Raw genomic sequence first — 16,496 nt, 5'->3', positions numbered from 1 at the left:
GTCTCTGGACTTGAAACACACGCACTAATTAACTCTAAACTTATTCTAACTAGTGACACCACAGTGAGTTCATTTTTATCAATTTTGTTTTTCAAAAAAGTAAAACCTCTGGGTTAAATCAATGTATTCTTGCTTAATGTCTTCATTTTTTCTCCCTTAAGCTTCTGAAGGCTCATCTGTTTCTAAAAATCATTCTGCTCCATTCAATACAGACACCTTATCAAATGTAAACAACACATCTAGAAGTTCTGTCATAAATATTAGCAATCTGAGTGTTTATGGAACTACCTTCATATACCAAGAAATTAAGAACTTTATAACTAAAAAACCCGGCCACTAAAACTTCTGTAAAATGTTATTATTATGTCAATGATTTTGGACTCTCTTTGATTCTATATAAGAACACAACTGTGTTCTTAACAAGTGGTGCCTCTTTTCAATTCAGGTTCTTGCAAATCTCAGAAATTATCTTTCATCTGAAGTAACTGGGCATTCTTAATAAGAGAATAATTAATTGGCTTATCATATGAATCTGTTTACATTTCCTGACTCTGTTGTGACAGCCCTGATAACTCACCATTCTCACACCTCTCAAAGAACTATAGCTGAAGAAGTGATCTTGGTTCAGGCTGAAAGTGAAAGACTAGCAAGCACAACACATTTCTAAATTTAACTTCCGGAATTTTTCAGTTAAATTTGACTTTCTGGATGAAAGTCAGGCTTCTCTATGGCAACAAATAAAGATAATGTTAAAAGGAAGACTAATAAGGTCATAAAACATGGAAGTCATTAGCGGATTTACAGCATATATGGGGGTGACTCTGGGGATTAATGAGGTAACACGCACAACAGCCCCCGCCTAAGTAAGCTGTTGGTTGGAACCTGGACCTCAATGACCAAGTCTAACACTCTCATTTTACAGATAAGAAAACCAAGGCAGGAAAGACACTCTTACCATGCATGGAAGGTTTAACCAAAAGTGAACAGAAAATGATTGATTTAGGTTGCAGAGTAACCAAAAGATGTTCTTTGATATTGTATGGTTTTAGTTACTCAAGTGATAAAAAAATTAAAAATTTCATATCTTCATTTCGAGGGACTTTTTCTAATTTCCCCCTAAGAATGATTCTATCCCTGATGATTTTCATGTCCTGGTTCCAAAAATAAAACTACGTTGAGGAAAGTCATATCCCTAATCATTGCACTTCCGTTATTTATTCTAAAAACACTGACTTAAAATTATTCCAGGACTTGACTCTTGTGTTGGAAGTTCAAACCCCACCACTTTAACAAATTCCCTCCACAGCCCACTTATTCTCTCTGCTGCTCTCCCTGTTTAAGTGGCTAGTCCGCTGTTTTCAGCACTAGGGACATCTCTGAAAGTCAGCCAAGCTGTTTCTTGCCAGATCTGAGGAGAGTAGAAATCTTTGTCAATAATCTTACAGATGTTTTTACCTTTATTATCATTATTTTGTATGCCTGGAACTCAAAGGAAGCATTGGCTTGAAAAGGTAGGTCTCAGCCAGGAGTGGCCTGGACTTCCAGCTGCACCTGTCACTTTTTACCTGTTTGCAAGACCATAGTTTTCTTTTCTCCATCCAGAGACATAATAGTGAAATTATAGATGGTTCCCGCTTGTAAATCCTCGGAGTTACATCCATAGGTGGTGTTGTCTATCCGTACAGGGTGGCACCACGCGACCCCCGACGTGTCACTGCTGTAGGTGAGGTTAAAGTTACAGGGGAACGCCAAAGTTCTCCACTGGAGAGACACGGACCGGCTGGAGACCCTGGACTCTGTCAAGGTGAAGTTGCATCTCACTGGCTCCCCCAGTCCAGTCTGCAAAGGAACCAGAACAATAGCTGAAGCCCACCATCTATCCCTGCTCAGGGATGAGTCCGTAGCAAGCTCCCCAAGCTGCCTCCACTCACCCCTGGCCCCAGCCTCAGCCCATGCATCCTTTCGCCCTCCAGTCAAGAGAAAAGAAGTGCGTGGCCACTTTTCCCCTAACTGCTTTTTCTCCCGAGCAGCTGGAGAGAGAAGGTGGCTTTTTGCCTTCTGTGGCACGAGTTGTCAGTCTGGCTGGGGACTCAGAAGAGGATCACCGTTCCCCAAGCAGAGGAAGAAATTCTGCCACCTCCCTCTCCAACATGCAGCCCAGGAGACCAGAGAGCGGAGTGAGAATCTGGTCCTCGGAGGGGAGGGGCGCGGCCGCCCGCGGGGACCTCTTCGCGGCCCCTCACCTGCAGCAGGCTCAGCGCAGTCCACAGGGCCAGCCCGGCTCCATGGCTCCGCATGGCGCTCGGCGGTTCCCCCAAACTCTACTGCGGGGATGGGACGCGCCGCGCGGCCCGACGGCCGGCGGAGCCCGGACCACTTGTTGTGCGCGCTTAGCGCGCCCCGCGGGCGCAGAGCGCCGGCCTCCGGGCTGGGGACGCGCGGGGGCCGCCGCAGCCGCTGCTGCTGCTGCCGCCCCGGGCGGGCTGCCGACGCGAGAGGCGGCTGGGGCCGGCAGCGCGCCGCCCTTCCCACGCTGCCATTCTGACCCGCGCTGCCTCGCCCCGGGCCCCGGCCGCGGACTTCCGCAATCAAAAGGCAATTTCCTCGTCTCCCGGCAAAGGAACAATGCTCCGGCGAGGGAGGGAGCCCCGCGGAGCAAAGGCTTGAGGCTGCCAAGGGGGCACGAGGTGGGCCAAGCTACCCGCGCCGCCCCTCGCCGCCGCCTCCCCCTCCAGGGGTCCCGGCCGCGTCCGCGGAGGTCTGCCTCCTTCTGCGCGAATTTCACTTTTTTCCCACCCTGTGGTCCTCAACCCCACCGTCTTCACACAATCTGGACTGCCCCCTCTCACTTTCCAGCTCCCCACCCCGCCCTCTTCCTCCCCCCACACCCTGCGCCTCCCCTCCCTGTCTTCCTTCCTATCTTCCTCATCTGCTTTCTCCAGGGTCTCTTTTCCCAGGATTAAACTTGACCACAGCAGATTTTCCTAGGTCGCCTCACGCTTTCCTAAAGCTTTTTATTAGAGTGCTACTGCCTTTCTCACCTCAAAGCATTCATTTGTCTCAAGGCGCATCCCCCTGACACCACCAAGAGAAAGACCCTAAAATGGTGGTGTCCATTGTCAACTTGGCCTTCATTTTTTCCTGCCATTCACTTTCCCCTTTCTCTTGTGTAGAGGTCTGTGCCCTCCCCAGATGTTATGCAAATAGTCCTAACCAAGAACATACATAATCACCACCATTTGTTCAGCCCACAAGCAAAGCAGTTTCATTACTGACGGTTCAGTAGTTAAAGTCGTTTTCATCTATAATTGAATATAAGAAAGCAATATGAACTCTGATTTGAGGGAAATACCTTTAATGGCCCAGCTCCCCATATATTACAAAAAAGCAAAATTCACTTAGTTTCAAGCACTAACTTTGTGCTAACTTTTAGCAGTTGCCTCAGTACCTGAGTAATCATGTATCTGAAAATTTTAAAAGTTCCCAATAAATGAAGAGCAAATGGCAGTCCACTTCAGTATTCTTGCCTGGGAAATCCCATGGACAGAGGAGCCTGGGGATTTATAGTTCATGGGGTCCCAAAGAGTCGGACAGGACTGAGGTGATAGTAGCAAAGTATTGCAACAAGCTTCTAATGTTTGGTTACTTTTCTTTGGGTGCCATCTCTGACAATTGCTGCTGCTGCTGCTAAGTCGCTTCAGTCGTGTCCGACTCTGTGCGACCCCATAGACGGCAGCCCACCAGGCTTCCGCGTCCCTGGGATTCTCCAGGCAAGAACACTGGAGTGGGTTGCCATTTCCTTCTCCAATGCATGAAAGTGAAAAGGGAAAGTGAAGTCACTCAGTAGTGTCCGACTCTAGCGACCCCATGGACTGCAGCCTACCAGGCTCCTCGGTCCATGGGATTTTCCAGGCAAAAGTACTGGAGTGGGTTGCCATTGCCTTCTCAATTGCTGAGAGGAGATTTTCAAAACAGAATGGAAGAGCTACATTAATTGGAAAGATGACATTCTTTTCTCTTTCAAATAGATTATACATAAAGGTATATTATTGAATACTATATCAAATGTATCTACTTTGAGGAAAAAAAGTAAAGAAGTGAAAATTATTTCAGTTCTTTCAGAAATCATGTTTTGTTTTGTTTAATTAATGAAAAACTGAAGTTTCTACTCCTTGGAAGATTCTATGGGTTGTTACTCTGCAGCTACACTGCTGCTGCTGCTGCTGCTAAGTCTCTTCAGTCGTGTCCAACTCTGTGAGACCCCATAGACGGCAGCCCACCAGGCTCCTCCGTCCCTGGGATTCTCCAGGCAAGAACACTGGAGTGGGTTGCCATTTCCTTCTCCAACGCATGAAAGGGAAAAGTGAAAGTGAAGTTATTCAGTCCTGTCCAACTCTTCGACACCCGATAGACTGTAGCCTACCAGGCTCCTCCATCCATGGGATTTTCCAGGCAAGAGTACTAGAGTGGAATGCCATTTCCTTCTCCAGCAGCTAGACTAGAGATCTCAAATCTCCTTTTCAAGTCACAAATACTCAAAGAAGGTCAAACCTAAAATATGTATGTATTTTAAGGAAAATGGAATCTTTCTTATTTATTTGCCCAGGTCACTGGTCTTAATAAAGAACGCTTTACCCTCCATATTTTACCCCTCAAATTCAATGGCTATTCACAGCCTAGCATGCCTTTCAGCATCATCAGAGACACTCCTCTTCTCTTCGCTTTAGATACTGTAAACCTACAAGCTGCCTTTGACCTTTACAGGAGTCTTTTTCAGCTTTATTCTTTTTTAACATCACCATTTCCCTTTCTGGTGTTTTCAGAAAGCAATGTGATTTCCTTGTCTGTAAAACTGGAATAATGCCTACTCTAAATACTTCCCAGAGAGATTATGAAGAATAAGATTACATATTTTAAAGCACCTTTGCAAACTTTAATGTGCTGTCCAAGTGCCAGTTAACCTAGTAACAGACTGCATCTAAATCACACACTTCACTCTTTTTTAAGTTCATCCATTGCGTAGGATCCACTTACCTAACTTCTGCTGGCCATCCTTCTCTGTCTTTTTCAGTGAGGTTTTTGCATTTTTTTTCTCATAGATTGGCCCCCCAGTTTGGAATCTTTCCACTCTAATTTACTAAATACTCCTCTTTCCTTTGCACACAACTTCATTAAATCTTATTTTTTCTGTTCTCCAAGCTTTCTCATTCTTTTTTTTTTTTAATATTACATTACCAACTTACTGTACCCTATCAGTTAACTTCAAAATTGTATTTTTTATATATAATATACTGTCTGAATATAATGCAATATACTGCCTTATAATAGAGGCAACTACACACACAAAAAGAAGTGAAGAGGACTAGTCAAACAAGGCAATAACAAAATATCCCCACCACACTCTTCAAATGCTTCTAAAGTCTATAATTAATAGTGACCTGCTAATAATAACCCTGGGGATAGGAATTAGGAAAAGGAGGAGCAATTTTTTTAAGTACAATGATTTTATTATTGATCTATCAGAGAGACATTGTACATTTAAGATTGTGTGTCTTTTATCTATTTTGATACCAATGTGTATGAAGAATTACAGCAATCTATGAAGGACTAGGAGTCAGAGATTTTTTTTTCCAAAGATATATAATTACTATTTTGTTTTGTTGAGAATCTTAAGGCTCATGGCAAAGCCCCCAATTAATTAGTGGGTCCTAAATAACCCATAAGAATGAATATATTATGAAATGAGAGAAAGTTTAAACTCAGGTTTTTACTGATTACATTTTAAAGGCTGATTTTCCTTTTAGAAACACTTGTATGAATATGAAAAATTAGAGAGATGTGTAGTAGATTCAAGGCAGTAAGGGACTGGGAAAATCTGCCAGATAACATCTTTTACAAAAGGAGTTTATTTGAAACTACTGTACAAAGTATAAATAAAATAATTCATTTTGTTCTTTGTTCTCATCGTTGTTTGGAATTCCTCAACTTCTTTTGAACCTATTTATCCTGTTTAATTCCCTGGAGAAGGAAATGGCAACCCACTCCAGTATTCTTGCCTGGAGAATCCCATGGAGGAGGAGCCTGGTGGGCTACAGTCCACGGGGTTGCAAAGAGTCGGACACGACTGAGCGACTTCACTTTCACTAGTGAAGGACAGAGCCTGGCATGCTGAAGTCCATAGGGTCACAAAGAATCAGACAGGACTTAGCGACTAAACAACAACAAATCCTGTTTAATGCCACTGCATTTGCTTTATAAGTTACTGCGTTCCAGAAATTTAGAGTCAGCCTCTGTAACTTTTCAAGGATAACTTCTCTTTGCCACTATGAAATCTTTTCCAGACTGCATGGGAAGGGTGGGGCTGTTTTTTTTTATTAGATATGTATCTAAAATCAAACTGATGGTTAAACAACTGCCTTTTAAACAAATAGTCATAACAATTAATGAATAATTTCTCTAAGTGACATTCATTAATTATGAATTCATAGATGATAGCATGATTCTTTTCATGTTATGAACATACATGTTGAATGATACAACTGATCATCAGGGGTCCCGGGGCCAGGTTTTGAGAATTGTTACTTTACATCCAAGTTTGAGCAGGGTGCAGAGAAGTTTGAGGGGATGCAGGGAGAGTGGATTGGTAAATCTGATTGGTTAATTCAAACTTCTCACTCATGACCTAAAAGGTCTTTCATGACCTGGCCTCTGCTCACCGCATGCCTCTCTCTTGCTTGGCTCTTATGCTCTAGCACCCTGGGTCTAATAATCCATTTACTCATTCATTTAGCAAATACTGACTGAGCACCTACTGTGTGCCAAGACTTGTATAAGTTATGGAGACACCCTAAGGAGCTGACTCTTTTCTGCTCCAGGGCCTTTGTGCTTGCAGTTTTCTCTTGGACCACTCCTGCCCACAGCCTCTGCTTAGCTATCTTCTCAGTCTTTAGATCTCAGCCTAAACACATCCCTGTGGGGCCAGACCCTTTCTGACCTCCTGGGGTTAAGTGTGCCGTTATCAATCGTCATCTCAGCAATCCATTTATTTAATTCTGCACATTAATGACACTTGGTAATAATCTAATTATTTATACATTTGTATACTATCTGTCTTCTCTGGCTATGCAGAGAATTCCTTGTGGGCAGAGTCTTTGTCTGTCTTGCTTCTCTGCACAGAACTTGGCAGTATGGTGGAGTTTCAACAAGTATTTTTTGAATGCATAGATGAATGAATGAATGAGTGAGTCTTTGTAGCTGCTCAATAAATAATGTCATCTGAATAAATACTTTAAACAAGCCCTTCTAGACATGTTCCTGCTGTATACCTCAGAGATCATCTTGAAAGGGAGAGAGGGTGAGAGGAGAGAAGAAGAGAAGATTGATTTTGAAGAGAAAGAGGTGGGAAAAGATGAGTGGGAGGGAAAATGGAGAAAAAGAAGAAAGGGGAAGGAAGGAGTAATCTTTAGGACTGCTGCTGCTGCTGCTAAGTCGCGTCAGTCGTGTCCGACTCTGTGCGACCCCATAGACGGCAGCCCACCAGGCTCCCCCGTCCCTGGGATTAGGACAGTGGTTCTCAAAGGCTAGAATCAGCATCATCTGAGAACTTGCTAGAAACATAAAATCTTACGGCTCTACCACAATCTGAAGAATTTGCAATGTTCTGGTGGAGCTCAATAATGTGTGTGTGGTGTTTAACAAGCTTTCCTGCTTTAGTTGGTGAGAAAAAGCTATCCAAATTCCAGTAAGAAGTCTTAGATTATCAGTCCCAAACCCTGAATCCTGAACCAGATCATTTTATATTAAAGAAAGTTAATGATACTTCATTCTTTTAAATTTCACTGAGCTCTCCAGTTACAAGAAATACATTGACGATTTAAAAGGTTTTGAACAGTTTTAGAAGTTGTCAAGTAAAGTGGTGACATAATATATAACATAGTATATATTTTATATAGTATATTTACAATATGTATTATATGTACATTTTGATATTTAACACTTCTCCATAAAGTACAGATGCTAAAGGGAAAATGATCAACATGCAGCAAACAATAGATGACATGCCAATTCTGATGCCTTTTTTATGCAGCTCTTATGTCTGTTTCCTCAGAGATTTTTAAAAAGAAAAAAGCCTAGCAATTAGGGAATGTGTCAATTAAAAACAATTACAGGATGGCAAATCCTTTTCTCTGTTTAAATTTGGACTGGCTCTATAAGTAAATGACAGCAGAAGTGAATACAATTTTAACCTGCCACAGGTGTCATGCATTTTAAAAGGGATTTATAAAAATTTAAGGTAAGATAATTTTGATAAGCAGTTTTCTAAAAAGGACCGTGACTTTTGTATTTAGAGATACTATTTTGGGATACATTTCAAGGAAGCTTTCTAGCTTCCTAGATCGTAACCTTACTAGGTCATAGGTCTCCAGGAAAATGGAAACAAATACAAACATTTGGAGGTGGTTTAATGAGGGGGTGGACTAAATGAGAAGGTACATGTTATATGAATAGCACTTCCCTGGCTAAAGGGCACAAGTGTTAGACAGTGTGAGTAGTAATAATAGTATATGAAAGCAATAAATCATGGATGCTGAGCACCCAGCAATGCTAGAGAATGACAAAGTCCATGAATGAGAATGTCTTTCTGAGCACATCCAAATAATAATAAACTACCCTCTCTGTCAATCCCATACCCAAGAGGAACTCTCCAGTAGATCGACACAAAAGACATTCACTGGCTGCTCTGACTGTTGGCCGTGCCAAGATTTTTTTTAAATCCTGGAAGGGAGGGGTGGGAGTGCCGGATGTGTCTCTAGCAGCAGCCCCACCATCTCTCCCAGACACATCTCTAAGGTTTCCTGGTATTTTTTTTCTCTACATAAATTTCTCACCCTCTTCCCTTCCCCCACTTTTTAATTTTAATCTGGAGGAAATGGGCTTTGCATAGCTTTTGTCAGAGCTTTATAACTGTACACAGAATGACTTAAAACCAGATGTGACTGTAAACGAATCACTTTTCCAGTCTCAAGCGATTCTGTTGCATCTTCATTCCCACGTTTCACGTGCTGTCACCCCCACCCGAGCAAATGAATTGGCTCACATATGCACCAAAGCAAGAGGTTAATGTGGCCAGTGGGGATGTCTATATGGGTGTGACTGCTATACATTCCACTGTCAGGAGCTAGGTCATGATTCTCACGACTATCCAAGCCCTAGGATAGTAAATAAACAAAAGATGGCTAACACTGGCTTTAAGGAAAAGGAGAACAAAAGCAAAAATCACACATCTCGTTGCCCTTAGAAAGGGATGATTGGAGGGTAAAGATTCTTTTTTTCTGTGTATCATATTAGACTGTTGACTAAGATCAAGTGTAGTATGGGGGCTTCCCAGGTGGCACAGTGGTAAAAAAATCTGTCTGCCAATACAGGAGATGCAAGCGATACAGGTTTGACCCCTGGGTCAGGAAGATCCCCTGGAGTAGGAAATGGCAACTTGCTCGGATATTCTTGCCTGAAAAACTACATGGACAGAGAAGCCTGGTGGGCAGCAGTCCTTGGGGTTGCAAAGAGTTGGACACAACTGAGCAACTGAACACACATCATGTTAGAACATTATTTCCCAAGAATTCTCTGGAGGTTGTAAACAGAGGACTCTAGTCAGCACATATTCCTTTTTTGCTTTTATAGTGTGATCTTAATTTTTTTTTTTTAATGGCATAAGCAGATAATTTTGAGAAAAATAGATTTTTCATGGTAAAAAGTCTGAATTTTGACTTTTCATTTAAAAAAATTAAAAAATGGAGGCTTGCTGGGCCCCGATCCTGCCCACCTCTTCCATATAGCTTTCCCATTCCACCCTTCTCTATTGGATGAGGCAGACACAGGGCATCTTAGAGTCCTCTGAATGTTGGAGCTGACAGTGACCATAGTGAAAAATCAAAGGGTCTTACCATGTTTTTCAAAAATACAATGATAAAACCATCAGCTACATTAGAAAACTCTTGAAGGACGAAGTCTTGGCTCTTTGTTATCTTCCCATGCCCATGTTCTAGGACTCAATGACTGTTCATTTAGCTAACAGTAAATATTCATACCTCACCACTCAACAAGGACACAGCTAAGTATTGGGGAATCTTTAAATAATTGTATTCTTCAGTTGTTCCAATGCAGATGTGGAACCCTCAGTTCAGTTCATTTGCTCAGTTGTGTCCAACTCTTTGTGATCCCACGGACTGTAGCACACCAGGCCTCTCTATATATCACCAACTTCCAGAATTTACTCAAACTGATGTCCATTGAGTTGGTGATGCCATCCAACCATCTCCACCTCTATCGTCCCCTTCTCTTCCTGCCTTCACTCTTTCCCAGCATCAGGGTCTTTTAAAATGAGTCAGTTCTTCACATCAGGTGGCCAAAATACTGGAGTTTCAGCTTCAGCATCAGTCCTTCCCATGAATATTCAGGGCTGATTTCCTTAGGATGGACTGGTTGGATCTCCTTGCAGTCCAAAGGACTCTCAAGAGTCTTTTCCAACACCACAGTTCAAAAGCATTAATTCTTTGGTGCTCAGCTTTCTTTATAGTCCAACTCTCATATCCATACATGACTACTGGAAAAACCATAGCCTTGACTAACTGGACCTTTGTTGGCAAAGTAATGTCTCTGCTTTTTAATATGCTGTCTAGGTTGGTCATAACTTTTCTTCCAAGGAGCAAGCGTCTTTTGATTTCCTGGTTGCAGTCACCATCTTCAGTGATTTTGGAGCCCCCCAAAACAAAGTCTGTCACTATTTCCATTGTTTCTCCATCTATTTGCTATGAAGTGATGGGATCAGATGCCATGATCTTCATTTTTTGAAGGCTGAGTTTTAAGCCAGGCTTTTCACTCTGCTCTTTCACCTTCATCAAGAGGCTTTTTAGTTCCTCTTCACTTTCTGCCATAAGGGTGGTGTCATCTGCATATCTGAGGTTATTGATATTTCTCCTGGCAATCTTGGTTCCAGCTTATGCTTCTTCCAGCCCAGTGTTTCTCATGGTGTACTCTGCATATAAGTTAAATAAGCAGGGTGACAATATACAGCCTTGACATACTCCTTTCCCAATTTGGAACCAGTCTGTTGTTCCATGTCCAGTTCTAACTGTTGCTTCCTGACCTGCATACAGATTTCTCAGGAGGCAGGTAAGGTTGTCTGGTATTCCCATCTCTTGAAGAATTTTCCACAGTTTATTGTGATCCACACAGTCAAAGGCTTTGGCATAGTCAATACAGCAGAAGTAGATGTTTTTCTGGAACTCTCTTTCTTTTTCGATGATCCAACAAATGCTGGCAATTTGATCTCTGGTTCCTCTGCCTTTTCTAAATCCAGCTTGAACATCTGGAAGTTCACAGTTCACATACTGTTGAAGCCTGGCTTGGAGAATTTTGAGTATCACTTTGCTAGCATGTGAGATGAGGGCAATTGTGCGGTAGTTTGAGCATTCTTTGGCATTGCCTTTCATTGGGATTGGAATGAAAACTGATCTTTTCCAGTCCTGTGGCCACTGCTGAGTTTTCCAAATTTGCTGGCATATTGAATGCAGCACTTTTACAGCATCATCTTTTCAGTTCAGTTCAGTTCAGTTGCTCAGTCGTGTCCAACTCTTTGAGACCCCATGAACCGCAGCACGCCAGGCCTCCCTGTCCATCACCAACTCCCGGAGTTCACCCAAACCCATGTCCATTGAGTCAATGATGCCATCCAGCTATCTCATCCTGTCGTCCCCTTCTCCTCCTGCCTTCAATCTTTTCCAGCATCAGGGTCTTTTCAAATGAGTCAGCTCTTCACATCAGGTGGCCAAAGTATTGGAGTTTCAGATTCAGCATCAGTCCTTCCAATGAACACCCAGGACTGATCTCTTTTAAGATGGACTGGTTGGATCTCCTTGTAGTCCAAGGGACTCTCAAGAGTCTTCTCTAACACCACAGTTCAAAACCATTGATTCTTTGGCACTCAGATTTCTTTATAGTCCAACTCTCACATCCATACATGACCATTGGAAAAACCATAGCCTTGACTAGATGGACCTTTGTTGATAAAGTAATATCTCTGCTTTTCAATATGCTGTCTAGGTTGGTCATAACTTTCCTTCCAAGGATCTTTTAATTTCATAGCTGCAATCACCATCTGCAGTAATTTTTGGAGCCCAGAAAAATAAAGTCAGCCACTGTTTCCAATGTTTCCCCATCTATTTGCCATGAAGTGATGGGACCGGATGCCATGATCTTCGTTTTCTGAATGTTGAGCTTTAAGCCAACTTTTTCACTCTCTCTTTCACCTTCATCAAGAGGCTCTTTAGTTCTTCTTCACTTTCTGCCATAAGAGTGGTGTCATCTGCATATCTGAGGTTATTGATATTTCTCCTGGCAATCTTGATTCCAGCCTGTGCTTCCTCCAGCCCAGCATTTCTCATGATATAATCTGCATATAAGTTAAATAAGCAGTGTGACAACATACAGCCTTGACGTACTCCTTTTCCTATTTGGAACCAGTCTGTTGTTCCATGTCCAGTTCTAACTGTCCTGCATACAAGTTTCTCAAGAGGCAGGTCAGGTGGTCTGGTATTCCCATCTCTTTCAGAATTTTCCAGTTTATTGTGCCACACAGTCAAAGGCTTTGGCATAGTCAATAAAGCAGAAATAAATGTTTTTCTGGAACTCTCTTGCTTTTTTGATGATCCATTGGATGTTGGTAATTTTATTTCTGGTTCTTCTGCCTTTTCTAAAACAAGCTTGAGCATCTGGAAGTTCATGGTTCACGTATTGCTGGAGCCTGGCTTGGAGAATTCTGAACATTACTTTACTAGCGTGTGAGATGAGTGCAATTGTGTGGTAGTTTGAAATAGCTCAACTGGAATTTCATTACCTCCACTAGTTTTGTTCATAGTGATGCTTCCTAAGGCCCACTTGACTTTGCATTCCATGACGTTTGGCTCTAGGTGAGTGATTACACCATTGTGATTATCTGGGTCATGAAGATCTTTTTTGTATGGCTCTTTTGTGTATTCTTGCTACCTCCTCTTAATATCTTCTGCTTCTGTTAGGTCCATACCATTTCTGTCCTTTATTGTGCCCATCTTTGCATGAAATGTTCCCTTGGTGTCTCTGATTTTCTTGAAGAGATCTCTAGTCTTTCCCATTCTATTGTTTTCCTCTATTTCTTTGTACTGATCCCTGAGGAAGGCTTTCTTATCTCTCCTTGCTGTTCTTTGGAACTCTGCATTCAAATGGGTATATCTTTCTTTTCTCCTTTGCCTTTTGCTTCTCTTCTTTCCACAGCTATTTGTAAAGCCTCCTCAGATAACCATTTTGCCCTTTAGCATTTCTTTTTCTTGGGAATGATCTTGATCCTTGCCTCCTGTACAATGTCACAAAGCTCTGTCCATAGTTATTCAGGCACCTTGTCTCTCAGATCTAGTCCCTTGAATCTATTTCTCACTTCCACTGTATAATTGTAAGGGATTTGATTTAGGTCATACCTGAATGGTCTAGTTGTTTTCCATACTTCCTTCAATTTAAATCTGAATTTGGCAATAAGGAGTTCATGATCTGAGCCACAGTCATCTCCTGGACTTGTTTTTGCTGAGTGTATAGAGCTTCTCCATCTTTGCCTGCAAAGAATATAATCAATCTGATTTTGGTGATGTTCCTGTGTAGAGTTTTCTCTTGTGTTGTTGGAAGAGTTGCTATGATCAGTGCATTCTCTTGGCAAAACTGTATTAGACTTTGCCCCACTTTATTCTGTACTCCAAGGCCAAATTTGCCTGTTACTCCAGGTATTTCTTGACTCCCTACTTTTGCATTCCAGTCTCCTGTATGAAAAGGACATCTTTTTTGGGGTGTTAATTCTAGAAGGTCTTGTAGGTCTTCATAGAACTGTTCGACTTCACCTTCAACTTCACCTTCAAGGGGCATAGACTAGGATTACTGTGATATTCAATGGTTTGCCTTGGAAATGAACAGAGATCTTTCTGTCGTTTTTGAGATTGCATCCAAGTAATTCATTTCGGACTCTTTTGTTGAGGTTTGTGGAACCCTCAGCATGATAGAATTCAAGAATACCTAGTACCTAAACCTTCAGATAAACTAGTGCCTAAGCAACCTTTGACTCCACGAAAGATCTAATTCTTCTGGAATTATCCAGAGGTCATTGGTTTCAGACCACCAAGATCAAAACTCTTAGCAAATCATCTATCGTGGCATTCTCTCTTCAACTCTGCCGTCCTGGGCTGGAATTACAGCCTCGTGCAAAGAGGCGCAAGTGTAAATGTTCACAGATACAGATGAAGGGCAAGCACCTGATAAAGATGCATTGGCAGTGTGTGCTCATCGACCCAGGTCTACTTGAGATCCAGATAAAAAGAGCTCTGATGAGAAAACAGGTACCTCCTGTGTACTTCCCAAACAGACAGTACCCCAGTGGTGACCTCGTCTGGATTTAGCAGTGGTAGGATTCTGTTGCCAGCTCACCCAAAGAGTGGGAAGAATCAAGAAAATTTTCCCTTCAGAGACATTCCCTAGAATTCATAGTTTCCCCTTTCAGTGACTTTTTGCCATATTTCATAATAATTGGTTTTCAAAGCTGTTATCCTGTGAGTGAACCATGTGAGTAAAACCAGTATGTAACTGGGGTAAATTGTAGAGATTTCAAGAACTTAGCAGTCTTTTCCAGAGCATCTTTATCTTCATACTTATCAGCTGGCTCACCCACAAGTTCTGACCCCTGGATTTACTGTTCTTTCTTGCAAATTCATCATCATTTCTCATGATGTTTGCTATCCTCTCCCCCCACCCAACCCTCTCTCCTCCTGGTACTTGAAGAAGATGGACAGATCTTCTTAGGTCTGAGCCACTGGTTTACCCCTAACTCAAGAGCATCCCTTGGATTCTGCCCTATACAAGCCCTGAAGCAAATCACTCCTTTTATTTTTTAAACTTTTTTTGTTTTGAAATAATTTCAAACTTATGGGTAAGCTGTAAGAATTATAAGAGTGAGTGCTATGACATATCCTTACCAAGACCCATTTATCTTTTTCTAACATTCTGCCACAATTTCAGAGTAGACTGCATATCTCCTGAATGAATTGTTTAATATCAATAAAGACATTAAATTTAAGAAATGCAAAATTGATATAATGCTTTAATCTATAATCCATATTTCAATTTCACCAATTGACTCAAGCATTCTTTTTGGCATTTGTTGTTGCTATTTTTTTCTCTAACAAGGATCCCACCCAGGATTCTGTGTTATATTTAGTTGTCAAGTCTCTTAATCTTCCATAATCTGGAACATTTCCTGTCTTTAAAACCATCCTTATGACATTGACCTTATTGAATGATATAAGTCAGTTATCTCTATAGTATGTATTTCCCTCCATTTGCAATTGTTTGATGCTTCCTTATGATTAGATTCAAGTTATAGGTATCTTGTCAACAGAACTGTTCCTCTTCTCTTGGGTTCAGTGTTTTTTCTCTAACAGATTAATTATTCAATTATTTCCCAATGGATCACAAATATAACTGCACATTAGAATCCATGAGAAGATTTTTACACTCTGATGCTGAGGTCCTATGTTGGTAAATTCTAATTCAATAGGTCTGAGGGAGAATTTGGGAATCTGTATCTTTAAAAAAGCTTCCTAGGTGATTCTGATGTGTGTAAGACCAGGACTGAGAGCCACAGACTTCCTATCTCAATTTGCACATCCTGGCTTCTCCTTCAATCTAATTTTCCTTCCTTTGCTACATTCTCTCCCCTCTGCATCAACCCTCACCTGGGCTCCACCTCATCTGCCAAAGGGAACCCATGTTAGACAAATACTGGGAGGTGAAAGAGCCCATGTCAATGCACACGCTCTGTTTTATGGGTTGCATTTTATGTGCATGTGACTCATATTGTGACAATATATGAACACAGCCTTTTGGTGCACCAAATGGAGAGTCAGGCAAATCCCCTATAATTAAAAGAAAATGAAAGGAGAGAAAAATCCTAGAGATTTTAAAGCCAGAGAGGGTCGAGTGAATCATGAACTATATTATGCTATTGGCACATAATAGTCCACGTTAGTGGGCAATCTGAGAGAACTACAGCCCTTTGTCAGAATTAGACTTAAATGATGCCAATTATAAATTAGGGTTGTCAAGGACACATCCCTCCCGCAATATTGCACCCCCTTGCATGAACTCTTTGTGCTATGACCAGTCTTATCATCTGTTTATCTTTTATCCTATTCACTCTAGACAATCTAAAAATCTTCTCTTGATCCCAAGGAATCATTAGGGGATGGTTTGGAATGTTTCTTTTTACTGTTGTGTTTGCACTTCTGCTTCTAGGTGTTTGTCTCAGAAAGGGGGAATGCTGTCCCATTTTTAGTTCTGGCCACAGAGCAGTGGGCAGTGGGAAGATGTCCCTGTGTTTATGTAACATGATAAAGGAGTTGACCCCAGACTTGCTAGGGGTGGGT

The 16,496-nt window shown here is 41.7% G+C and overlaps 1 protein-coding gene across 2 annotated transcripts in view; it reads right to left on the bottom strand.

The window, feature by feature from the left end:
* The window catches only part of PTPRB (protein tyrosine phosphatase receptor type B), a 126,591-nt gene that overhangs the window by 88,316 nt on the left and 21,779 nt on the right, over positions 1-16,496 (bottom strand). Inside the window, exons 1-2 of one of the 2 annotated variants that reach the window (XM_070789280.1) lie at positions 2,244-2,789; positions 1,566-1,839 (exon numbers count right to left, since the gene is read on the bottom strand). In XM_070789280.1, coding sequence (XP_070645381.1) covers positions 1,566-1,839; positions 2,244-2,297 — 328 coding nt within the window. In that variant the 5' untranslated portion in view covers positions 2,298-2,789. Of the gene's footprint in view, positions 1-1,565; positions 1,840-2,243; positions 2,790-16,496 lie in introns of those variants that run through there. The other variant, XM_070789279.1, reaches the window with a different exon arrangement.

Source organism: Bos indicus, chromosome 5 (genome assembly GCF_029378745.1).
Source record: "Bos indicus isolate NIAB-ARS_2022 breed Sahiwal x Tharparkar chromosome 5, NIAB-ARS_B.indTharparkar_mat_pri_1.0, whole genome shotgun sequence".
NCBI classification, from domain to species: domain Eukaryota; kingdom Metazoa; phylum Chordata; class Mammalia; order Artiodactyla; family Bovidae; genus Bos; species Bos indicus.
The sequence above is the reverse complement of the archived record's forward strand: the minus strand, read 5'-3'. Positions and strand labels throughout refer to the sequence as shown.